This window comes from Dipodomys spectabilis, unplaced genomic scaffold (assembly GCF_019054845.1).
Source record: "Dipodomys spectabilis isolate Male_0828 unplaced genomic scaffold, ASM1905484v1 ptg000054l, whole genome shotgun sequence".
NCBI lineage: Eukaryota > Metazoa > Chordata > Mammalia > Rodentia > Heteromyidae > Dipodomys > Dipodomys spectabilis.
In genome coordinates, this window is record NW_024870731.1 from 11,249,261 (window position 1) to 11,276,690 (window position 27,430).

Sequence of the window (27,430 nt, forward strand, 5' to 3'; positions counted from 1 at the left end):
CCTATGAAGTTTCTGTATTTGTTTTTCTTAAATATGAACAAATAAATTCCTAACATACTAGATTTCAAGAACCTTCAGCAATAAAAAGATTTTTCTAAGCAGATTTCATGATAGTACTGTTTATCTTTTTAATGAAGACTTCTTATCCCAAAGTAATACAGCATTTATTAGTATTTTCTGAAGTTCATTTCTTCCTATGTTACACAAAATTAATTTTTAACTAAACTTTAAAGAAACTTTCTAACATCTAAATAAGTTCTGATTTCAATTAGATAATAAAAAGATTTCAAAAGTCACCACATGTACTTATAAATATTAACATGTAAATCTGTGCACTGCACATTCTTAACTTGATATACCTATTATAAGGCAAGACTTCATTTACAAATTGGTCATGTAGTAAATGCTGAAACAGAATAATGCTTAAATTAAAAAGGAATAAGAAAGGAAACAGAAAAAGAGTGCATTAAACTCCCAGAAAAGATAGAGAGCACAGTAAAAAACCCCAGGAAGAGTCTGAGGGGCACCCACCCATGCTTAGAAGGAAGACCTTTTGTTTCTTTAGTTTCCCTCCTGGATGACAGAATTGAACATCCAGCATAGTCACTGTCAACAGAACAACCCTCTGGGATATATGTTATATAAAGGACAGTGCTGTCTTGAGATTAACAAGAGAACAAGCTTTTTATTTTTAAGGTACCATATTTTTCATGTTTGATAATTTATGGTTAATATACTTGCATCCCTTTTAGCTTTTATATGATACATACAATAGTTTAAAAAAAACAACTACCCACACAGCTTTGAATTAAACAATATGCTTTCAGTGTTCTGGCTACTTATTACAATTATAGCATGGCTAGCTCAGCTGTAATTGTATCATCCCCATCAATTAACAGTACACTTATATTCCCCTGTAACTAAAGTAAAATGTATATATAGGAAGTGGAGGCAATTTCTAGCACAAATGGCCAGGACCAGAATTTTTGTAATTAATTTTTAAATAAATTTTTGAACTCTGAATTCACTGATAAATGGTGGACCTACCTACCTCTGTAGGCATATTTTGCAAAGAAAATTTCAGTTCTATACCTATTGTTCCTTTTACTCTGCTAATTCTAGATCATCTCTTACTGTATTGGTAGAGAGTAAAAAAAAAAACAACTCACTCTTTTCTTCCCTTTCTCCTCCCTCCCTTCCTTCTCTTTGTACTGGGATTTGAACTCAGGGCCTTGCATTTGCTCATTAGGTACTCTTTTCACTTGAACCATGTGTTAGATGGCCAGCCATTTCTATTTCAGGTAGGGTCACATGCTGGCCTAGGACCATGATCCTCCTACCTATATGTTGCACATAGCTGGAATTACAGATATGTTCCGTCATGCCCAGCTTGCTTGCTCACATGAAGTCTGGCCTCAAAGCACAATCCAGTGGGTCTCAATCTCCTGAGTAGCTGGGATTATAGTTGTGAACTACTGTACTTGACTAAAAACTCACTTTAAGGGCCACCAAGAAAATTGTGAGGAATAACTGTATTGCCTCTTCTTTCCTCTCTATCCCTCTCCAACAAGTACACAAACTACACCTTGTACTATAAATAACAAATGCAGAAATTTGGGTCAGAAACACAACTTCTACCTTACAAATACAAATATCAGTAATCTATGAAAGCCATAGCACATTCATTTTTACAGCCACTTTATCAAATAGCATACAAAATTTCCAGGTCAGCCCAATAAAGCAACTACTGCATTATCTTTCCTCAAAGGCACAAAGTACATGACCACAGAAATACTTCTAAATCATCTCCAGTAAGGGCCCCCTGATAGGCTACTATGTTCACTGATCTTAGCTGCCAGGTCTGCCAGTGAGTTGGTCTGGTGAAACACCACAGGAAATGGTAGTATCAAGAATCAATGTGGAGCTGGGCACTGGTGGCTAATGCCTTCAATCCAAGCTATTAAGGAGGCTGAGATCTCAGCTGTGGTTGAGGCCACCACCTCAGGCAGAAAAATCTGAGAGACTCAATCTCCATAACAATAAGGGCTGGAGGTGTAGTGACTCAAGTAGCCCAGCAAGCAAGCTCTAAGTTCTTAGTTCAAACTATAGTAGCACTACCACCACCACCACCAAAAAAAAAAAAAAAAAAAAAGGAACAGGTACTATTGGCTCATGCCTATAATCCTTGTTGCTACAGGAGACTGAGATTTTGAGATCTTGGTTCAAAGTCAGCTGAGAAAATCTGTATGACTATTGCATCCAGTTTATTCGAGCTAAAAGCAGGAACTGCAGGTATGGCTCAAGTGGTAGAGCCATAGCTATCCTGAGTGAAAAAGCCAAGCAAGAGCTTGAGGTCCTGAGTTCAAGCACCAGTACTGGGGCGGGGGAGAGAGACTGATGTCTACATTGGAAAATTTATGAATGGATTTTTCACCAAGAACCATGGATTTAAGGCCAGAAGACTGTAGGGATCAGTTCAAACCTCTTTTTTTGAGGGTAAGGAAATAGTGAGCTTCTGCAGCTGTCATTGAGAGCCCATCAGCAGGTGGAAAGAGGAAGAGGATTAAAGCACACTCTTTTGTAACTCTGTAAACTACTCTTTTGCCCTTTATTTCACTTAAACCTTTATGTAGCTCTAATATTTATCTTTAATATGAAGGTAGACAAGGTTTTTTTGTTTGTTTTGCTGTTTGGTGGACTGACATGAGAAAATGAACCAGAATAGAAATACAGAAGATTTGCAAAACAAGGCCAATTTCTTTCAGGGCAGGATCAGTTAAAAATGCCCCAGTGATGCTCATGTTCCAAATGCCTAAGTGCTCTGTTGTCTCCATACAACTGGGACTTCGTTTTCATCAATTGTTCAGTCTCTATGCACTTCCTTTCTCACTTACTGTGATATTAATACTTGACATTTCCTTAGAGACACAACTTTATATTTCTGTAGTCATTTGGCTTGGTTCCTCAGAAAATTTAAGCTACAGCATTAAGAGATTCTCTGACTCATTTGCCTGCCATCAGTTAGAATTACAACTGACTAAAGCTTGTTATCAAAGCAATATTGAAATCATATTTGTTTAGAACAATGAAACAGTACAATTAGGAAATATACAAAATAACATTCATTTCTTTCTAGAAGTGGGCATGCCTCCTGGTATTAAAATACATTTTCAACATGTTAATAATTTGAAGTCTTTTTTTCTTTAATCATATGTGACAGTTCTACGTTAAGAGGGAAGTAATTTTAAATGAGATATGCTCACATAAGGTATACTGAATACTCTAATAAAAATTTAAATACTAATTATATGATATCTAATATTTCATATAGACAAAGAAATATAGGAAATATATGCAAATATAGGAAGGAGCAGTAACATGATGTAAGCAGTGTAGAAATATAGACATACATGCATGCACACACACACTGTACTCACTAAATTGTATCACTGGGAATAATGTCCATTTAATGTTTTTAATTTAAATATCAATATGTAAAACTTGTAATAATTGTGGGTAGAATGTTCATAAGTAGCATAAATAGGTCATTGTTTAAGGTCTTCTTATTGGCAGTATTACTGTTGTTATTGTCAACATTAAGAAACTATGCTGAGGTGACATGGTGATCTCTTTAAGATATGAATGAGAGTTGGGGCAGGATATGTGCCCCAAACTGCTGTGCTCTCTGAGGTCTTAGCATTGTTTTTTGTATATTTCCGGCTCTCATGTTATTACTTCTTGCTTCTAAAGTATAGTTAGCAGTCTCACCACTAAAAAGAAGTGTGGAAATCAATTCTATTCACAGAATGTTGAAGTGAAAAATAACAATGTAAGGCTCTAAGTAAGAATCTAAAGGCTCTCTTTATGGAATCGGTGCATGAGGTCGAGGAATGAGGAGAAGGCCTGAAACACAGAAGGGCTTCTTGGCACTGAGAAGGGCAAGAGTGCCACCAGAAGCAGCGCCTGCCCTCACCAGAGATGTGTGTCAGGCCCCCTCCTAGCTTTCCTTTGTTCTTACATCCTTAGTTCATGGGCTCAAAAATTTACTTTTGGCTGCTTGAGATCTTTGTAGCATTCCTTAGAGGTAGAGCAGCTGGATGAGAGACCACCAGCTCAGTGCGTGCTTCCTTTGAGCCACTGATGCACTGTTGAACACCATGACTAGTAAAGGCCATGGTGTTAGAGCTTTCTATCTCAGAAAAGCAGCAGTCATCTCACAGACATATCAGGATTGACGTCACAGACAACACAGACAACTGATCTCAGGTTCTGCTGTGACCAGTCACACCATTATACAGTATGAACATCCACAGGACAAAAATGCAAGTGTTTTAGAATACAAATGCTAAAAAATATCATAACAATTAATTCAGAAAAATGTTCTTAAATAAAAAGAATATAGTATCTGAAATACCAACTTAAAAATTAAGTTTTCATTAATCCCCTCTATCTCCGGGAGGTTGACTCTAGTGCCCACGGAGGGAATCCTAGACTATGCTCTGTGCTCTTTCAATTTCTTAGTGCTCTTTCCTACCTTTGTTCAACTGCACTGGCATGCTTTCAGATTTCATTAGCCGCTGCTGCTGTTGTTGCTGCAAATGATGTTTTGTTGCTTCTGTGGAGGTCCTGGTGGGGTTCACAGCAGAGGAAGAGCTGCTACTACTGCCCCCAGGGCCAGGGCCAGGACCACCGGAACTGCCAGGGGCCACTGCTGGAGAAATCAACTTTCTTCCAAAGTTAATCAGGCTATTGGAGACCTTATTTATATTCAGAGGAGCACCTTTGGCATTGCTCCTGTAATATAAAGAACAAAAAAAGAAATGCAATGGAGAGATATTGTTGAAATCAGAGGATGATAATATTTGACATACTCAATTGGTACGAAAACGTACCTTGCCATGCCTTGAAAAAGATCATGTACAAGGTCAGTTATGTGAAGTAAGAAAAAAAGTAAATGTAACCACAGAATAATAATGAGACTCTTAAAGATATGGTTCAAGGAAAACAATCTGTCATTTATGCATTACTTCCTTCTTTCACTCACTCATTTATAACTGTGCTAGGTTCTGAGGATGCAAATACCTCAAAGAGACATCATAGTATAGTATTGAAGAAAATATACTGCATTAGCTAGCCTTTCTGTGCTTTGACAAAATACCTGAAATAATCAATCAAGGCTTTACTTTGGCTCATGGTTTTAGAAGTTTCAGTCTGTAGTTTCTTGTTCTTCTGCTTTAGGCCTAAATAGGCCTAAGTAAGGCTGAAACATCATGGTGGGAAGGATATGACAGAGCAGAGCTGCTCACTCTATGGTGGCCAGGAAGTAGAATGACCAAGATGGGAAGGGGCTATGGCAAAATACACCATATCTAAGACATGCCCCTAGTTCCTTATTTCTTGTAACTAAGTCTCACTTCCTGTTTTCTACCACTTCTCAATAATGCCATCATGTTATGAATCCATAGGGACTGATCCATTGATTAGGTCAGAGCCATTCTAGTACAATCACCTCTCAAAGAGGTGGGGACTAAGTTTTTAACAAGTAAGTGGTTTTTCTTTTTCTTTTGTCAGTCACTTCATATCCAAGCCATAAAATTCATTAGTTAAGAAGTCAGATGAATAAGTATATGTTTAAAAAATACATACTTTTTAACAGGAGAGGTACAAGGCTTAGTAAATCCTAGAGACACAAGAGAGGGCACTTGTGAAATGAGGCTAAGAATAGATTTCCTATGAGTAATAGGTGCAAATTTTCAGATTTTAAAAATAAGTATTTTTTAGTTATCAAGTAAGTTCCTAAAAGTTACATTATGAATGCCCAATTCAATAAACTTGCAATCTACCTTCATCCTCTATTCCTGCACTCCATATTCTCCTGCCCGGCTTCCCAAGTTCATTGTTTTAGAGCACTTTTCATCATCTGACATGTATTTTACAATTTCAGGACAGCAGGATTTTTGTCTCTTTAGTTAATTCTGCTATACTGTCATTTAAGCACATTATAGGTGCTTTAAAATATTTGTTATAACTGGTAGTTGCATTACCTACAGTCTAAGTCTTTTGTCCTGTCATAATGGAAGAAGGATCCCTACTCCTAGCCATGATCAGTCTCTTCATTTGGGGTTGGAATTACATCTCAGCTCATCCTTTGAGATGGTTGCTACTGACCTCCATGCCTGCACTGACATTTTCTTTTTTTTTCTCTTTTTTTTTATTATGAAAATAATGTACAGAAGGGTTACAATTACATGGGCAAGATAATGAATACATTTCTTATCAAGCATTGTAGCCTCCTCCTCTGTTTCCCCTTCCCATCCTCCCCCGCCCCCCCTTCCCCCCAATCTTCCTCCCCCCCCACCAAAATTGTAAAGTTCGTTTTTCCACATAACGACTTGTACATCTCATTTTGCAATGGATCCAACTGTATCCTTATTTAAACAATTTGTTTTTTCCTTTCCCCTCCACAAATTATACCAACCTCAAATACAGTGAAAACAGGTTATAAGATTATTTCTTTGTTGCTTTGTATGTCCCTCCCCCATGGTATAACCCCTGCTTGCACTGACATTTTCTTCTACTTTACCATTTTCATTCCCATATAACTGTGGTGAGTGAGTATGGGTCCATTCTAGTTGTTTCTCTGAGCCTTCATTCCTATCCAATTACCATTCCTTTTCCAAAATTTCCCTCCTCCCTCCCTTCCTCTCTTCCTCCCTTCTTGTCTCCTTCCCTACCTTCCTCTCTTCCTCCCTCCTTTCCTTCAACCAGGATTGGTATCTGCTGCTTTCATTCATTGGCTAGGGCTATACCAATTGAGCCACATCTCCAACCCCTCTATTCAGATTTTTTTCAAAACCTGGAATATCTCTGTTTCCCCAGTTTTTGGTCTACTAAGCTCTGGTTGTAGCTTCTTTGCTACTACCTTAAAATCATTCTAGGCCACCAAAGACTTGTGAATTATAGACCAAAAGGTTCTTTCTTGTTTTACTCTACCATGCAGTAGCTATCAGCTTCCCACACCCTTTCTATGGTTTGCTGGCAACTCGGTCTGACAAATATTGGGCACCAAATACTTTTTTAAATGAATCATCACTTCCTTGGTGATGTCTTGGGAGATTACTATCTTGAAGACAATGATACTTACCAAATATTTGTAGGAGCCACTTTTAACCCATGCCAATACTAAATTTTGTATTTTCACTGTCCAAATCACTAATCAAAATTCATTTTTATAAAAATGAAAAAGATTCTATGTGATTTTTAGTTAAGTTGAATTTTACTATAATTTCCCTCTCTCAGATCTATCTGGCAGCACTTACATGGAAATTCTAGTTATTATGACAGTTATTTATGCCCTTGGCGCTACTAGATAGCAGTCTAAAACAGAAGTGCTCCATGACTATATGAAGAAAGGAAAGAACATTACATATCTTCATTTTAGTTTTCTCTAATGGTACTACCTAATGTTATAAGCTAGGTACAGGGGGACTGACATTACTTTGAGAAAGAAAAATTCTAATCTAAAAGCTGGAATATAGCTTTATAAAAGGAAGATGTATTCATTCCTAACTTAATAAAGTGTGGAAAGAATTCAAATGGTTCTTTTCATAATAAAGTTCCATCCTAAAAGGATTCATTTCCAAAATTATGAAAATGTGAAGATAAGGATATAGAGTGTTATGCTCCACCTCCTTCCCAGCTTTCAGTTACTGGCTAATGAGGTAGCGTGTTCTTGATTTGCAGATGCTACAGGTTAGCAACAGAGAAAGTTTGTTCTCAATACATGTTTACTGACAGAAAAAAACAACAATGAATGGAATGAAAAGAACTCATAAATTCTAGATTAACCAGACATTCACCTCTGGCATTACATTTTGTTCAGCAGCCTGCATGTGTTCCCACTTCTTGTGAGTGTGTCTGCAGAAAGAAAAGCTACATGATACTGACAATTGGTTGCATTTTGGTTTTGCTTGTTTGCAAGTCAAGATTCATAACTCATAGATATGAAGAAGTTATAATGTTGTTACCCCTTTTTATAAACAAAAATGTACTATTCAGATTCCCATATTGCCAGTTGTGCAATTTCTATGTTGATAAAAGTACTAAGACACAGCTCAAGTATTATCAAGAGAATATGGTTAATGCATCTTCATTACTAATAACCATGAAAAACATATAGATCAAGCTCATGCCAAGCAATTTTTCATCTGAATAGCTCTTAAAAAGAGATGAGCACTGTTTTCCTTTTTGAATGTTAAAAAACCATTTTCCTTCTCATCCATTACTCAGAGCTTCTAGAAAGTTATTTTCCTTTCAAAACAATTATTAAAGGTGACAGTATATTCAATATATAAATAATTGTAAATTGTGCATTTCTAGGGAAAACATGGTGTCCATAGTTTTGCTTGTTTTTTTCAGGTATGATAGTTTCTATATCAAAGTTACCTAATTTAGATGTGAAATATGATTAGCAGAATTCTTCACAAGATATAGTAAGCTGCTTTCAATTGGTAACAGTGGCTCCGACATGTGCTACTAAATCATGTGGAAATTAATGCAGTTGTCAGATCTGATGGGCAGCAGTGATTAAAGTGAAATGTTAGTGTGACAATAAATAGCAAGAAGAATTCAGAGTAAAGTCATTGAAGATCAAATCTCATATGTATTTCTGTATAATCAAAGTCTTTCATCACTTATTCTCTAAGTACTGTTATTAAAAATAGTACCATATAAGAAATAGTATTTTAAAATTGTGCCAAGAACTTTTAGAACCACTTAATTTAGCAGGTAAAGTCAGTAGAAATAGGCGTTTTTCTGAAGAGCCAAAGAATCTGTCCCAAACTCTGATCTGACTTCATAGTTGAGCTCCTTCTGTTCAGTTTCTGAAATTCTGAAAATGTGGGCTTCTTGACTAACTTCTTCTTAGGATCTTCTGTAGCCTTGCCTTCAGGTCCTCATTCAACTGAAAGAACTCTCGGGTCTCCTGGACCTCAGAAGTGCCAGACTTGGCCTGTTTTCATTCAGCTTCTAAAACCTTTCTGAAGCTTAAAAACCCTATTATCACCCTCATAAAAACTCCCAACAACTTTTCTTCTCTTGGTATTCAAATATTGACATTATCTTATTTGTCTCCATTCTATCTATACATTTATATTAAATATGGTATTAAATATTAGATTGGTTTATTTTTAATTTTTGTAACAGATCTCTATTAGTTGTTTGTCTATAGTTTTGTCAAATAATAAATTTCCAATTAAGTATTAATTATCTTTTTGTTCTGATTTATATTTTTCTTATTATTTCTTTCCCTGTGTTTTCTGAGTGCTTCATCCATGCACTTAGTCACCCATTCTTCATTCTCTTTCCTTCCCAATAAAAGCATTTAAAGCTACATTTGCAAATGATTACAGATTAACTTTTTTCCTCAGTCCTTCTTGTGTCACCTATTGACAGAAACATATTTAGATATATTTTAAATTTCAGATGGTTAGGTTTGTTTAAATATATTACCTGTTTTACTGAGTCAAAACAGAAATATGAGAATAGCGGTGAGAAAATATTCTGTTGTTCCCCCAAAGGATTGCAAAAACTACAAATTAGACTATAACCTGGCTTATATAACTATTGACACTAATTATTTGGAAGTGGATGTAGCTTAGTATGCGTAGCTGGTATACTTCATTAAAACTGAGTGTGGCTATGGCTCAAGCAACAGAGCACCTGCCTAGCAAGCATGAGGCTCTGAGTTTCTTAAGTGCAAAGAATAGAGTACTTGGAAAGTGCACTCCCTCTCCAACAAGCAAAGAATAGAGTACTTGGAAAGTACACTCCCTCCCCAAACAAGCAAAGAATAGAGTACTTGGAAAGTGCACTCCCTCCTCCAACAACAAAAAAAGTCTTACAACTTTGGTTTTGAAACAAAACAATATCCTCTTTGTACCAATATGTCATTAATCTTCCAGTCTGTGAATTAGGTTCATAGTCATATATTTCCTATGTAGAAATTTAAAACAGTTGTCAGGGTTGTAATATAATACTACTTAAGCTGATTGTAGCTTCTATGTTAAATTTGTGATATTGTTTAAGATCAGTCTAACATCCAAGCTCATAGTTAATATACTTAAAACTTCAGAAATTGAAAGCTTTAAATTCTATAAAATGTATTTTTTCATTTTTCTTAATTCTGTAATTTTGAAATTGTATGCGTTAAACATACTTCAATGAAAGACATTTATATCATTTTTCACGAGGCAGTTCTTACTATATAGCATAGGCTGGCCTCAATCTTGTGATTCTTCTATCTTAACCTGCTTGCTGAGTTTTGAGATTACAAGATTATGCCACTAAATCAAGCTTCAAATTTGTTTGCCATAATCAAGGTTTGTTATCTTGGAAAATGATCTCATTTCCATGTCTCAAGGAACTGCAGATTTTTTTTGTGTGTGTTGGTCATGGGGCTTGAACTCTGGACCTGGGCGCTGTCCCTTAGCTCTTCAGCTCTAGGCAAGCGCTCCACCGCTTGAGCCACAGCACTACTTCCAGTTTTCTAGTGCTTTATTGGTTGATAAGAGTCTCACAGACTTTCTTGCCTGGGCTGGCTTTGAACTGTGATCCTCAGATCTCAGCCTCCTGAGTAGTGAGGATTACAGGCGTCAGCCACCAGTGCCTGGCAAGACTACAATTCTTATATGTTGTGTCAAGTTAACTTTTTTTCAATGATATACAAAATGAAATTTGTGCTCATTATCAATGAAAAGGTTGGCACTAATTAATGAGTAGGGATCAGCTATCCTGTAGAACTTACGTAATTGGATTTGAACACAACTAACTTACATTATTAAACAATCATACTAATCATAGCATACAAAATCATTAGACCCTTCTTAAGATGTATCTATAGGAATAAATTAATAAAGCTTCAATTTCTTGAGTGGTATTTTTTTTCTGTTCTTATGTATCTGAGAAATATGAACCATTCCAGTAAGTCACCACAGTGCACGCTAACAGAGTTATGAGTTATGAGTAAAACACATCAAATTGGAAGAGATGCTCACATGTGGAGAGTTTTTCCCTTTTCACCTCCACCTCTCCCCCAATTAGAAGCAGATGCAATTATGTAGGTATCAAGAAGTAACTGTTAGGACCTTTTTGGTAGTGTTATTGAAGCCTATGAAATACAAGAAATACATGAGTCCACAAAAGGTAATAGTCACATTTTCAAAATGTAGGTACAGGAAGAGGATAAATGTAAAGAATGGGAAAATTGCCAGGCACCGGTGGTTCACACCTATAATCCAAGCTACTCAGGAGGCTGAGATCTGAGGATCATGGTTCAAAGCCAGCCTGAGCAGGAAAGTCTGTGAGACTCTTATCTCCAATTAACCACCAGAAAACCGAAGCGACACTGTGTGTCAAGTGGTAGAGTGTTTACCTTGAGCTGAAGAGCTCAGGGACAGCGGCCAGGCCCAGAGTTCAAGCCCATGACTGACCAAAATAACAACGACAACATCAACAACAAAAAGAATGGGAAAATTATTTCTCTGATTTAAAAAAGTATATGACCTAAACAATACTAAAAACTGTAAGATTCTGCTTGGAAGTTGAAAATACAGATAAATGATGAGACAACCCATGATTATCTATTAGATAATTGACTAACGTTAAGCTAGTCTGTTTCCCATACTGTTTTTGGTCAAAATTGACAAGTTGATTAAAAACTTTATCTGAAAATGAAAAGGACTTAAAATATACACAATAATGAGAAAGAATGAAATTGGATTATGAGGCTATACCTGAGACTTGCTGAAAAGCTACAAAATTGAGCTGTTAGTAAAAAAAAAAAAAAAGATAGGTAGTCCATAAATAGACTGGTAAATATGAAGTCAATTGATTTTCAATCAAGAATTCAATTTGTTTCAATAGAAAAAAAAAAGAAGGTCTTTTTAACAAATGGTACTCAACAGCTGGATATCTACATAGAAAAGTATGAACCTTTACATTACAAACAAAAATTAATCTAAGGTAGAGCACAGATTTAAATACAAATGCTAGTACTAGTACCATATAGTTTCTAGAAGAATAAAGATTATCTTTGAGGTAAAGATCTTAGCAGTTCTGGGCTCCATAAACATGAGTATTTCAAGGGTGTTTAAGACTGGCATCTAACTGAATCAAAGAGGATAAATTTTAAGCCTCTTGCTTGATAAGGGAGTCTAGCCTTTGGTCCACACCAAATAGTTTATAGTAATGACAAGATTTATGGTGAATACCTGTGCTTGTCCACCGTCTCACCTACCTCTGGAGGAATGGGGACTGAGTAACTAAGTTTAGTCACACAGGCACTATGCCTAAATGACTGAATCCCTAAAAACATCTTGGAAGAGACCAAAGGTTGGGGAGCATGTACTAGTCACACACTGTTGGAGGAAAATTAGACACTCCACTAGGAAAGGATAACTGAAAGTTAATACTTATTTCTTTTAGATTCAAATCTTTTTATTGTTGTTATGTGTATGTATCCTGATTTTAATATGAATCCTTTTGCTATAATAGACTGTAATCGTAAGTATAACCACTTCTCTGAGTTCTGGTAAATCACTGAACCTGACTGGTATTCTTGAGGACCCACAATAGAGACTAAGGCTAGGAATAGATTTCTTACACATGAAACAGCACACAAAAAAAACATAAAATGAACTTCAAAATTATTATTATTATTAGGCTCATTGAAAAACATAACTAAGAAAATGATTAGGCAGACCACACACTGGGGAGTAATATGCACAGTATATATTACTGACAAAGATTCCCATCCAGATTATATGAAGAATTCCTACAAGTCATGGAAATTTTTTTTCTAGCCCTGAATATGGGCCACTTTTAATCTATAGAAAGCGTACTCCTTTTCTTAATAAAGTTTCCTATCACTTTCACTACAAGAAAAAGATATAGTCCATTTAAAATTAGGTTGAACACTTTACAGAGAAGATACAAATAATCAATTTGTTGTGAGAAGATGTTCAACATCATTAACAACTAGGAAAATGCATAAACCATAATGAGATACCATTTCATACCAACAAGCATGAATACAATAAAAAAGACTGACAATATCAAAAGTTGGTAAGGATGTGCAGCTATTGGAATTCTTCTATGTTCCTAATGTGAATGGAAAACATGCAATTTCCCCATAAAATAGTTTTATATTTCTTATAAGATTAACCATACATCTGTCCAATAATAGAGTAATTTCATTTCAACATACTTAACAGGAAGGAAAGCTATTAACAGACAACAACAAATAGCATAAAGATATCTTCACAAAGTATCTTCAGATCTATGCAGAGTACCTCAAGTCTGGAATAACCTAACATTCATCAACAAGAAATCAGATAAACAAAGTATCATATTTATATAACAGAATACAATTGAATACTGAAAAGGAATGAACTACTGATATATGTAATAAAATAGGGGCAAATTACAAAAGAATTATGATTTGGTATTAGTAGTATGGAGAGAGAGGAAAAAATTTGTTTCCATATTTTGAACAGAATTTCTTGATGGACTTGATACATGCTGTACGAGAAAAAGGTGTAAATGACAACTTTAGGTTGTTAATTGGATAGTGCTGCTTGCTATAATGGACAAACACTGGTGGAAAAATAGACTTATTAGTGTGTTGGTAAAATCAAGAGTCTTGTCTGACTTGAGGGGATGGGTGGAGATAAGAGAGATGGGGGTAAAAACAATGGCAGAGTGACATTGATCAAGATGCATTTAACTTATAAATTAAAATGTTGAACCGAAACCACTTGTATAACATTTTGAAAATAATAATAAAAAATCAAAGAATTCAGTATGAAAAATATTAAATTTAAGATTGTATATTGGATAGCCAACAAGAAAGAGTAAGTAGTAGGATATTTAATTTTAGAGTTCAGGGTGTCTGTTTTGACTCGGACGTCTTTGATCCATTTGGAGTTGATAAGGATCTAAGCTTTAGTTTTCTACAAATGATTAACCAATTTTGCCAGCACCAATTACTGAAGAGGCTTTCTTTCTTCCATTTTAATTTTTTAGCTCCCTTAGATGGCTATAGGTCTGTGGGTACATTTCTGGATTTTCAATTCTATTCCATTGGTCCTGAGGTCTCTTCTTGTGCCAGTACCAAGCTGTTTTGATTACTATGGCTTTGTAGTAGAGTTTGAAATTTGGTATTGATATTCCATTACAGGATGGAATAGGATAAACCCTAGGTCTCCTTGGCACAGGCCAAAATTTTCTTAATAGAGACCCAGAAACACAACAAATCAAAGAAAGCTTGGACAAATGGGAATGCATGAAGTTGCAGAGCTTCTGCATGGCAAAGGACATAGCTAGCAAGGTCAATAGAAAGCCCATGGATTCAGAGAAGGTCTTCACTATCCATACAACGGACAAGGGTCTCATATCTAAAATATACTTGGAACTCAAAAAATTAAATCCCTCAACAACAAATTGTCAAACAAACAACAGCCCAATAAATAAGTGGGCTAAAGACTTGAAGAGAAACTTCTCTAAAGAGGAAAGAAGGATGGCCAATAGACACATGAAGAAATGCTCAACCTCTCTAGCCATAAAAGAAATGCAAATCAAAACAACATTGAGATACCACCTCACCCCAGTTAGAATGGCTAGAATCAAGAACTCTTAATAACAACAGATGCTGGAGGGGATGCAGACAGAAGGAAACCCTACTGCATTGTTGGTGGGAGTGTAAACTTGTTCACCCACTTTGGAAAGCAGTATGGTGGTTCCTCAAAAGACTCTATATAGAGCTCCCCTATGACTCAACAATCCTACTTTTGGGCATTTATCCAAATGATCACAAACAAGACCATACTAAAGCTACCAGCACAACTATGTTTACTGCAGCATTATTTACCATAGCTAAGATATGGAACCAACTCAGATATCCCTCAGTAGATGAATGGATCAAGAAAATGTGGTATATATACACAATGGAATTTTATGCCTCCATCAGAAAGAATGACATTGCCCCATTTGTTAGGAAATGGAAAGACTTGGAAAAAATTATATGAAGTGAAGTAAGCCAGGCCCGAAGAAGCATAGGTCCCATGGTTTCCCTTATTTGCAATAACTAGTATATGTCTGAGTCAAGCAGAAAAGGTCAGATAAGACGATGTTAGGTGAAATGAACCCCAAGATAAGGACACAAATGGTTTTATCTTTCTTGCTATTGTTTCTAATATATCTATAAGGTGATTTTCTTGTTGCTTTGTATGTTCCTCTACCACGTTTTCACTTTATTTGATGTTGGTATAATTTGGGGAGGGGAAGGGAAAAAATTGTTTAAATAGGATACAGGTGGGACCCATTGCAACAATGAGATGTACAAGATGTTATGTCGAAAAATGAACTTTACAACTTTGGTGGGGGAGGAGGGGGGTTGGAGGGGGGGGAGAATAGTCGTGGAGGTGGGAGGGCAGGGATGGTAGTAGAAATGAAGGAGGAGGCAACAATGCTTGATAAGAAATGTACTCATGGAGGGGAGGGGAGGAGGTAGGGAGTATTGGGTGGGGGGGGGCGGGGGGAGGATGGGAAAGGATGGGAAAGGGAAACAAAGGAGGAGGCTACAATGCTTGATAAGAAATGTACTCATTATCTTGCCCATGTAATTGTAACTCCTCTGTACAGTATTTTCACAATAAAAAAAATAAATAAATAAAAAATAAAAAAGAGTATTTGAACCACAAAAAAAAAAAAAAAGAAATGTACTCATTACCTTGCTCATATAATTGGAACCCCTCTGTACGGTATTTTCACAATAAAAACATATTTTTAAAAGTTTAGAGTTCAAAGTAAGGTGTAAAATTGAAGACATCAATTAAGGACTCTTCAGCCACTGATGGAATGTAAAGTGATGAAGTATACTTACTACTCTAGGTATCAGTAAAGATAGAGTAAAGATGCTGAAGGGAATGAGTATTTCAATCTTTAGAAGGAAAAGAGGATCTGGCAGGAGATAGAATGGCTAGTGAGATAGGATCCTGTGCTTCTTATTGAAGTGCTTCCTTTTTTTGTTTTTTTGTCTTGTCACAGGTCATGGTGCCTGAACTCTAGGCCTGGGCACTGTTCCTCAGCTCTTCACTCAAGGCTAGTGCTATATCACTTGAGCCATGGTGCCACTTCCAGTTTTTTGTTTTTGTTTTGTTTATGCGGTGCTAAGGAATTGAACCCAGGGCCTCATGCACGCAAAGCAAGCACTCTACCACTGAGCCACCTTCCCGGCCCAGTGCTTGTGCTTTTTATACTTTGATCATTTTATGCTTTGTCATTTGCAGCCATGTAGGAACTTCCTAAATTTTTCTGTTTGTTTTGATTCAAGTTAGTTTGGATCTATCTACTTGAAAAGTTTGTTGTACAGTAAAATCTACCAGTTTTCGTTGTTTACTTTGTAATTTCTTCCATTACTTTTAAGGTTAAAAACTTTTCAAGAAACTATTAGACAGGCACTTGTGTTTGCTGTTCGAGTACTTTGAAATTTATTTTGATGGGTGGTAAAATTATAAATTGATATTTTTTCAAAGATTTACCAGTTCCTCCAATGCTATTCACTAGCTGTTTGTACATTGACTTGTGTGATGTCTTCTATTTCATAAAGTACATTTAGTTTGGATCAATTTTGGTTTTAAGCTTTGAAATTGCAAAGGAGATGGTAAAACACTACCTTTCAATCATCAAAGGACATTTTGTGTAAATTCCATTTTACTTATAAGGAAATACACTAAACAGAACCAACATTTTTGCAGAAAAAAATATGGGAAAATCAAGCCTTACTTAGAATAGAATAAGAACACAAAAGGGTATAATGCATTTCCTTTAGAGAAGATGTTGAAAAATTTTAACGATACATAAAATGAATATTTTTTAAAGTATCTTTCCTATAACGGGCATTGTTAGGGGCCATGAAGTGGTGAAAGGACAAGTATCTGGTCCCAGGTCTTAAATTTTAGCGGGAAAGTTGGGAGAAACATGATGAGTACACAGAGTGCTGTTGTAACATCAGTTGGTGATGAATGCCATGAAGACAGTAGGATAATGACAAAGGAGAAGACAGGGAGGTCAGTAAAGTCTGGCCCTTCTGATCAGGGGACAGAGCTCTGTATCAGGAAGGGCATAGGAGTAGGGCTTCACAGAGGGAACAGTTAAGTGCAGAGGCCCCCAAATGTGCAAGAAACAGGGCCAGTTGTGGCATAGGATTAGAGAGAAGGGGAGAGTAGGAGATAATATCAAAAACACAGAGGGCCTTAAGAGGACTGGATGGTAAATGGCAACAGAAGCCTTTGGAGGGGCTTAAGTGGAGGTGCTATAACATGATCTGGCTGTTTTCATGAAAAATAATCTGATAGAGATGGGGAGGAGGGAGATTACAGCTTGAAAGAACTTATATAAGTACATTAAAAACTTATAATGTACTATGTGATTTTTTTTGTATGTTCTTCCCCCTGGTATAACCCCTGTCATTACTGTATTTAATTCTGGTGCCCTGCATCTTGTATATACATTTTTCTAATTTGGAGAGGGGAAGGGAAATAACAAAATGCTGAAATAAAAGATACAGGAAGACCCATTGCAACAATGAGATGTACAAGACACTATGTTGAAAACGAACTTTACAGCTTTGGGGGGCAGGGAGGAGTTGGGGAGGAAGAGAATGGTAGGGGAAAATCAAAGGAGGGGATAACTATGCTCGATAGGAAATGGATTCATTACTTTGCTCATGTAACTGTAACCCCTCTGTACAGTATCTTTACAATAAAATATATAAAACAAATTTTTAAAAAGAAAGATCTTACGTAGTCAAAACCAAACCAAAACAAACTAAACAAAACTAAAATGCTTTGTGCTTTTAAACAACCCAAACTAAATATGTGACGAAGGAGGAAGAACTCAAGGGAACAGAATGTAAGATTCTTGAGGGTAGGAATTTGTATATGATTGGTTCACTGGGCATCTCCAGTGCCTAATATAATCAGTTTGACACTCAATAAAATTTTGTTGAAGTAAATTAATGAGTGACTATAGGTAATAGCTTTTTTATCTGTGAAACAAGACTCAGATGAAATGAACAGACAGAATAAAACTTCAAAGAAGTCTCATGGGCTATTGAACTGGTCTCATAATTACAGAGCACATCAAAATATGGGAGAAACATTTCAATCAAGATTGGGTAATTTTGTAATAACATGACATTGGTTTTTATTATTGTAATAGGATTCAAACTTTAAGTTTAAAAATTAGCCAGTTTGTTGTGAACTTCTGACACGCCTAGATTTTAACTATATGACAGCAATTTTAAGTCTCCAGTAAATAGCAGAGTGCACATGTGTTTACATACTTACATATATACACACAGAGAGACAAATGTATATTGAAGTTGCAGGAATTCTACAGAAGGAAAGCTAGCATAAAGACAAAATGTTTAAGGAAGAAAATTCGGACAACTTGGCAGCATTTATCAATACAACATTTTAGTCTTCCAGTATAAACTTTGAAATTACATTCTAATTTGAAATGGTTCTGGTTAGACGTGTTAACTCTTGAGACATCTGGGTATAGTATTATGAAAGAACAAAACTGTTCATCAACCCTTTATGCCAATGTTAATTTCTCTAAAAAGTACGATTTTTAATGGTTTTTTATTCCTACGGTGACCCTTAAAATTTCTGTGTATGCAATCACAAATGCACACACAGATGCATTTATAAATTTATTGTGTAGTTCTAAAGACAGTTGGGAAACCCAATTTTAATTTTGTTACAGAAATAACTTAAAAATATATTACAAAACTGCCTCTTTTCAATCACAGCAAGGATCTAGAAAAAGATTATACCAAGCAGGCACAATCTATTTAGATTTATTAGGCTTAGAAAAATGAAGTTGCCTAATTTCAAAATAGAAAAAGTACTCTTACATCTATTTCATTTGTTATCTCACCACTGACATCAAAGTATATCATTTTCTTACGCCTTCAAAAACCTTAGATAATTTGTTAAACGATGATTTATTATGCACATTAGCCACCAACATTCTAAAGTCTGGAAAATAATTTTCAGAAAGTGTGTACAATTATTTTGATAACCTCTGAGACTATGCCTGTGATTGACAACTACCATCAAAAAAGATTTACCGGCTTTTATTCATAAGGTCTGCTCCTCGTGCTTTGTAATAATCCAAATTGGGACGGAATTGGTAAGTCACTGGCCTTGGGTTTCTCTGAAGAAAGAAAGCAATATGTTAAAAGGCATAATCTATTTAAATTATATATTAACACAAAATGAAAAGGTTACCATTTATATTCCTTCATAAAATAATATATATAATAATAAAGTTTAACAAGTGGCATACTTGGATTTTGCTTTTTTTGTTTAGGTTCTTCCTTAATTGATCTCAGTTCTGATTAAAATGGAAATTATTTTCAGGTATTTTATTCTAACCTGTGTTGTAGTTCAGACTTATTTGTGTCATTAGCTTTATTTTTGATGACCTTGGTCACTTTTAAATATTATTTTACAAAATGAGATAAATTATAAGAAAACTTAAGAATTACATGAGATATACCATAAGCACAAATTATCATAAAAGGCTGGCTGAGAGACAAAGTGTTCAGGAAGCAACATTTTGGAGGAAGAGTAAAAACCATCCTTGGTTTTTGATGAACAGAATGCTACAAATAACCACTAGATGGCACTCTGAGTCCTTCTCCCAAAGTGAATGAGTTACTTCAACAATTCTTTCCAAGTTAGTAATTTCTATGCCTCTAGTTTCATTTGAGTTGAACCAGTGCTTAGACTATACCAATGAGTAGAAGTATTAGGAGTATGATCATCAAATTTACCAATGCAAATGGGTCTATGAACAAAGTAGCAATAACACTGCTTTCTGGCATTTAGTATTATTTATAATATTATAGACATGTCCTTGAATCATTCGGTGGGATTTGTATTCTTAAGTATGTAGCTACTGTTTAGCTATTATTTATTTGTATTTATTCATTATTTAACTATTAATTATATAAATGTATCAAGCCCTTCAGAGGCAAATAAAAATTAAATATACGTCTGCAAAACCTTAACATATTTACAGCATAATTAAATATCATAATCTCTAAAATGTTAAGTTACACACATTTGCCATAAGAAAGTTTGAGAAACTTCTAACAATAGAATTCTTCTAGTTACCCAAGCATGTATTTCATGCACTGTCCTTTGAGAGATCTATGAAGAAACAAGGTATATTTTATCTTAATAGAAAATTACTAATATGCTAAAGTATCGATTCTTGGAAAATCCCAAAGCACTGCTGTAGTTACAGGCAGGCATGAGGTTGGGGTATAATTGCTAAGGTTAAATAGTTTGAAATTCATCAAGCTAACAAGCTGCATCTTAATAGCCATGATGGACCTTTTCTTTTTCTGCTGAAAAGAGAATATTTACACAGAGCAACCCTTTCATATCTCTTCCAAGCCAGCTCCAATCATCTGACAAAAATGACAGTCCCTTGATTTAGCTCCAGATTCTACTCCACTGGTTTGGTATTCAACACAGTTCTATAATAATCAAATCTGAATTGCCTTGATGAAGATAACTGATGCTTCCATGACTACCATACTATTAAGTCTAACAGTACAACTTTTTTCTCTCTAGGAATTACATAGGTTTCCTCATGGTAATGCTGACAACCTAGACTCAAGTATAATGGGAAAATAAAATAGAATAAAGGCATTTGTAAAAATTAACTTCCACAGGACTAATTATAACTAAATCTGTACAAATTCTGGAAATATATTTTATTTTTGCTGATATAAAGGGCTTTTCTTGAGACTTCCAACAAGCTACTAAAAGATTGTTACTTTTTCAAAAAAAATAATGAAAGAAGGGATCCAATGGAGCAGTTTCTTGAAACACCTTTATAAATAAATGACAAGCAATTTAAGACATGAAGTACAGATCTAGGTAAGCACTTAAAGCTATTGTTTGGAATAACGATCTGACTTGAATATACGAATAAGGCTCCTGTATTGTTTTCACTAAAACCTATTTAAATTCCTTACTTACTGATATCAAAAGGAAAGGGATTTTAAAGTATCACACCACTAGAAATAACAGCAAAGAAAAGAACCAAAAGATGATGTTGGTGTTAAATGCAGCATATGAAATACTAAGACAATATAATCAGAGTTATTCCAAGTTTTTCAGTGGAGTTTTCTATTAAAATATTATTTCTAAAACAAACATAGTGAAAAGGTAACCTAGACCAGTCCTATCCAAAATATATGTGGGCTACAAATGCAAATTTTACCTATAATTAAAAATTTTTCTAGTTGCTATTTTAACAAACAGGAAAAAAAAGGTTACAAGAACTTAAAAGTAGTATTTCACTTAGGTATTTAAAATGATAAGTTTAACATGCTATCCGTAAAAATGAATACCTTATACAAGTAATGAGTGTGTGTGTGTGTGTGTGTGTGTGTGTGTGTGTGTGTGTGTGTGTGTGTGCACACCGTAATGGGGCTTGAACTCAAGGCTTTCTCCCTGGGTTTTTTCCTTGCGCAGCTGACCTTCTACCTCTTGAGCCATGCCTTCAGTTTCAGTTTCTTATTAGTTAAGTAGAGGTAAGAGTCTCTTGGATTAATCTGTCTAGCAGGCTTCAAACTTATCTCAGCCTCCTGAATAACTAGGATTATGAGTGAGACATTTATATTCTTTATGTTCTTTTGTAACAGTCTTTGAAATCCAGTGTGTATTTATGGAACATCTCCATTTAGATGAGGCATACTTCAAATGCCACATGTGGTTTGTGGTTACTGTACTGGGCAACACAGAACCACACATATGACATGAATAGCCATAAAAATCAACATATGTAAATAAACCTTTTAAAATGGTATGGCTACTTCAAAATTAGGTATCATTACTGATGGCTTCAAATTTATGAGTAGTTGTTCCTTTCAGTTAATTGCTACTTAAACCTCTTTGGAATAGCTTTTAAAAGTCAAGAAATTTTAGAATAATGTCTTATTCAAACAACAACAAAAAACAGATTATGTAATTGGTTATACACCAACAAAATGAAAACAACCCTTTTCATAAAAGGATAGTATTAGAAATGAACTGAATTCTAACTTGAAGAAATTGAAATATCTTAAAAGTAAAGAAATTCTTGTTTTTTCTTATTTTAAAGGAGTTTTTGGTGTGGGGTAGTTGGGGGGGGGTATAGGGGGGAAGATGGGAAGGGATGGTAAGGGGAAACAAAGGAGGAGGAAACAATGCTTGATAAGAAATGCACTCATTACCTTGCCCATGTAATTGTAACCCCTCTGTATGGTATTTCCCCAATTTAAAAAAAAGGAGTTTTTGCAAGAAATACTACAGAAATATAATGAATCTTTAAAAATATCTTTAAAGAGCTAGAATTTTCTATTAAAATATTAGTCACTAGAATTCTACATGTGTAAAACTCTGAATGTGAAGAGGACTAGAATCCACAATAGCTGTAATTTCTCATTGCATAAAACTTGTTAAAGTGATACTTTTAAACCCATTTTCACATAGTCAGGATTTCTAACTGTTAAAACATCACCATTAAAAAGAACTAAAGGCTTTTGTTTTTGTGAATTATTTGGGAAAAAAGATAGCAAAATTAGAATCCTATCTTATGGAATTCATATTGGCCTGTACATTGGAAGAATATTAGTTATATTCTATGACCCTAGGAAGGATGCAGAAATCACAAATTCAGTTTATCCTGGAACTAAAATCTATATAAATTCCAGCTATTTAACTTCCAAATAATCATTCGGTTCTTCTCTGTTGAAGTTATTGAGGCTCTTTTTAAAGATTTCTCAGTAATTTATTTTATACCACTAAAAAAGAATGCTGAAGGGCTGGGAAGGTAGCTCAGTGGTAGAGCGCTTGCCTTGCATGCCTGAGGCCCTGGGTTTGATTCCTCAGCACCACATAAGCAAAAAGAAAAAAGCCGGAAATGGCGCTGTGTCTCAAGTGGTAGAGCGCTAGCCTTGAGCTGAAGAGCTGAGGAACAGCACCCAGGCCCAGAGTTCAGGCCCCACGACTTGACCAAAAAAAAAAAAAGAATGCTGAAAATACTACCCATAGCATGGATAAGCTGGGTTTTTTGGAATGATCTTAAAGTCTTCTGGACAAAGTGACTTAGGGAAACCAAATTAGTAGTGGTAAGAATGAGTCTTTAAACTACAAAGAAAACAAACTAAAACAAAACCCAGTGCAGTGTGTGCACAGGACCTTCCAATGTTTTTGTTGATCACAAAACAGTTTATTAGTAGCCTCAATGGTAACAATTGATTTAAGAGGTAAAATTGAAATGCTCTAATCTCTTACTTTTGGTAAATCAGCTTCTTCTGAGGCCAAACATTTTATCCCTCAATGAGTCAGGCTTTGAATGGTGAGCAGCTTCTCTACCATACTTTGTGATGGCAATCTCAAGATCAGCTATATCACTCCTCTTTCTCAACCCCTCCTTCCCCCCACATAGCCACATATCAAAATTTTAAGTTCACTTTGTTAGGGTAGTATAAAAAATTGAAATTCAGATTCTCACTAAGGATAACTACCTACAAGATGCTGCAAGTACAATTAACTACAAGATGGTACATTGACCACTGTCCTTGTTCTGAGTCTGGTGAAATCAAACTCATAAAACAGGTCATTACAAACAGTGTTTTCTGGATTGATATCCTAACTCTTTTTCCTCACAGAAAGATGATATCTCCTTTTAAGTCATCATGCACAGACTCAAGAAAGAAAAGTCTAAATTACTCATCTTCCTTTACACAGAAGGATGGTTCAAAGGAGGATTTTTCATATGATTGGTACATACAAAGAGGAGTGAAAAGAGCAAAGGAAAAGCAATTCCAATGATACTGACTCTATTATATTAATGTATCAATTTGAGTTAATGTAGAGTTAAAAGTTATGTGTTGAAAACAAAACCATTAGAGACAGAATATCACTAATCTGTTTTAGAGGCACAGGATGCATGGGGGTTTATGCAGGGGATTAAGTTGGTAAAGGTTTTGGTCTTGGACTACTGCTCTACTCCACGTCAGCTGAGCAACTATGGGTAGTTAAACTTCTAGCTCAACTTTGATCACCTGAAAAACTTTTGAAAGCAAGGATTAAATGACACAATGAAAGTCAGGTGCACAGCACAGTGCCAGGCACGTGATTAAAAACTCAGTGAGAAGAAAGCTATGAAACCCCACACTACTGAGCACTGAAGAACAACAGCCCTGGCTTGGCTTGGGGACCAGATATGACAGTTTGATAACCTAAAGTCCATGCACTATATTAAAGAAGCAGGGAAAGTGACATTTTACATTTCTGACAGTCAGTCATATATAAATTTAGAATAGATTTTGCCAAACATGATACACTTTTTCTTATTGCAAAAAACCATATTTAGGAAGCTCTGTATCTTGTCTTACTTTTCTGACTAAAAGCACATACATCATAAGTTTAAAAAAGATGTAAAATCATGCTATGGTATTAATGCAATATTTGATTGCTAACTTATAAGATTATAATAATTCAAGTGGTTTCCTATAATATGTCCAAATTATTATTTTTATAGCTTATTGGCATGATTTTTTTACATTAAATTATACTGACAAAGTTACTATAGCTTTCAATAGAAAAATTCTTTGCATTGCAGCATAATAAGTACCTGGCATGAAGAAAATAATTGTCAAATGAATTGATTTTCTTTTTCCTAATATCTTTCTACCAACCCTTAATTCTTTTTTTAAATAGCATGCCAGGTTAGAAGTGAGGAAAAACTAAGGCTCAGAAGGAGAAACAGCACTGTAAAAATAATGTTGAATGTTTTTCTCTTTGATGAAAAATGAGACCCTTATTTTAGTGAATATGTTATTGCCTCAATGCTGGGGGAAAAGCAACCATCATTAGAAAAACGAATTGCTCAGCTGTTTATAAGCAAAAAGCTCTGGGGGAATTTCTGAGGACCCCAAAGGCAAAGCATTACAGGGTTATATAAACATATGTTGCAGGTGTTTTAGGGGAGACAGGTGGGCAAGCCTCAGCCATGGAAGAGGAGTTAGTTTAATACGCTCTAACTGAAATGAGATAACCTAAATGCATCCAAGTGCAGAAATGCCATGGCACGAGTGAACTGAAGCTGCAGAGCAAAACTCTCCCTAAAATAATTATCTTGTCAGTGCCAAGCAAACGGAGTTTTTCTCTTCTTGTAGTTTTACAAAAAAACAAACACTGCCAATTACTTTTTTTTTTTTAAAAAAAAACAACTAAAGGTATTTTAAACCTGGAACAAAGAACAGCCTGAAATAGTGATAATTATCCAAAAATGATAAGGATGAAGTATGGTTGCCTTTATTTAAACAAATATTCCTAAGGAGACAGTTTGTTGTAATATCCCCTCTTTGGTTCACTAGACAACATTAGATTTATCATAATTCTCCTAAAGCCTAAGATATTTCTATATTAAAATGCTAATTTTGTCTTTTCTTTTGCCTGTAATTAAAGCTGGAGAAATTTGTGGTCTGATATTCACTGATTGCTAGAGGGTTTACAAAGGTCTCCCTATTTCTGTGTCTTATTGCCACATGCTTCCTTTTTCACTAAATGCAGACACAGTGAGACAGTGGATCAGAAAGACAGATATTACAATCCTATAGTAGTATATGATAACAAAATTCTGTTTAAAACACATACACACAAATAATAAGCAGTATACTGTGAATACTACTATCAAATCCAGACTTTGTATCTTACTTCCTTCTTTGCCATTTATCCAAGAGTTGATTTTCTTCTACTACTTGTGATTGAGGACAATACACATCTTACTATAGTAGCAAAATGTCAGTAAAATATTTAAACAGTATATTGAGTCAAAGCCAATGTTATTGTTCTTGAAAACAAAAAACAACCTATATCAAGAGATAATTTCAAGTATCTTTAATAAAATAAACTTACAAACCATAATATTTAGAAAAATAAAACCAAATGTTAAAACAGTATTTTGAAATCTGAAATGTATGCATAATATCTTTTAACCTGGTTGTAAATTAGAATATTATTTCAGTGCCAGTATCAAAATGATCTCAGGATATTAGTATATCCTAATTCGTATATACTAATATTTCCTAGAAAAACAAAGGAAGGGTAACAATGCTCGACAAGAAATGTAGAAATGTACTCATTACAGGTTGACCCATTGTAACAATGAGATGTACAAGACACCGTTGAACAATGATCTTTGCAATTTAGGTGGTGGTGGGGAATGTAGTTGTGGAAGTGGGAGGGAAGGGATGGTAGGGGAAAAACGGAGGAGGTAAAAATGCTTGATAAGAAATGTACTCATTACCTTGCTCATGTAACTGTAACCCCCCTGTACAGTATTTTCACAATAAAAAACATAAAAAAGGAATGTACTCATCGCCTTACTCATGCATCTGTAAACCCTCTGTACAGAATCTTTACAAGAAAATTACAAAAAAGAAATACATATTATAAATATCAAGTATTAAAAACCTCAGAGAAACTGAGAGAAAAATTAGATAATTATCATTTGTGCAAATAGAGTAAAACTTTAAAAACGAAAATTTAGAAGTTAGAAAAAAGGAAGGGGTCTGGGAAGGTGGCTCAGTGGTAGAGCGCTTGCCTTGCATGCCTGAGGCCCTGGGTTCGATTCCTCAGCACCACATAAGCAAAAAGAAAAAAGCCGGAAGTGGCGCTCTGGCTCAAATGGTAGAGCGCTAGCCTTGAGCTGAAGAGCTGAGGGACAGTGCCCAGGCCTAGAATTCAGGCCCCACGACCGGACCCCCCCGCCAAAAAAAAAAAGAAAAAAGGAAGCAAAATATTGTTAGTTGGGTAAAGACATAGACAAAACCTCTGAACCCATGCCAGTTTCATCTTACACCCAGAATAAGACCAACTCCCTAATGTGACATCCCCATCTATACCTGGCAGGATGAGATCGCAGGAGGCAGAGAAGCATTTTCATCACCTGTGCATTATGCTCAACTCTAGCTATGCAAAAATACATAGACACCAAAAGAGAAATAATTTTTTCTTTCTTCTAATGTATTGACATTCTTGAATTTAGCATTCAGGAAGTTGCCAGAATAACATATTCCCTCACCCCACCCTAATTTGCTATAGTAGGGAGTTTGATCTACATTTTTTTTTTTTTGACCTACGCATTGGGCCACAACATATTCCTTTTAGGTAGTTGGTTAGCACCAACTCTTCACAATTTTCTTTCCTTTTGTGTCCAAGGAGGGGCTGGGACTTACTTCAATAGTTTAAAGGAACTGAAAACCATTTGTGCATTCCTGACAATATTTTCT

General features: G+C 35.3%; 1 protein-coding gene across 7 annotated transcripts in view; it reads right to left on the minus strand.

Moving 5' to 3' along the window:
• Tbc1d5 (TBC1 domain family member 5) overlaps positions 1–27,430 on the minus strand; it is a 484,073-nt gene that overhangs the window by 44,411 nt on the left and 412,232 nt on the right. For all 7 annotated transcript variants that reach the window (XM_042679822.1, XM_042679821.1, XM_042679819.1 and 4 more), the window contains 2 exons: positions 19,196–19,281; positions 4,535–4,794 (listed from right to left, as the gene is read on the minus strand). In XM_042679822.1, the coding sequence (XP_042535756.1) occupies positions 4,535–4,794; positions 19,196–19,281 (346 nt within the window). The remainder of the gene's footprint in view (positions 1–4,534; positions 4,795–19,195; positions 19,282–27,430) is intronic.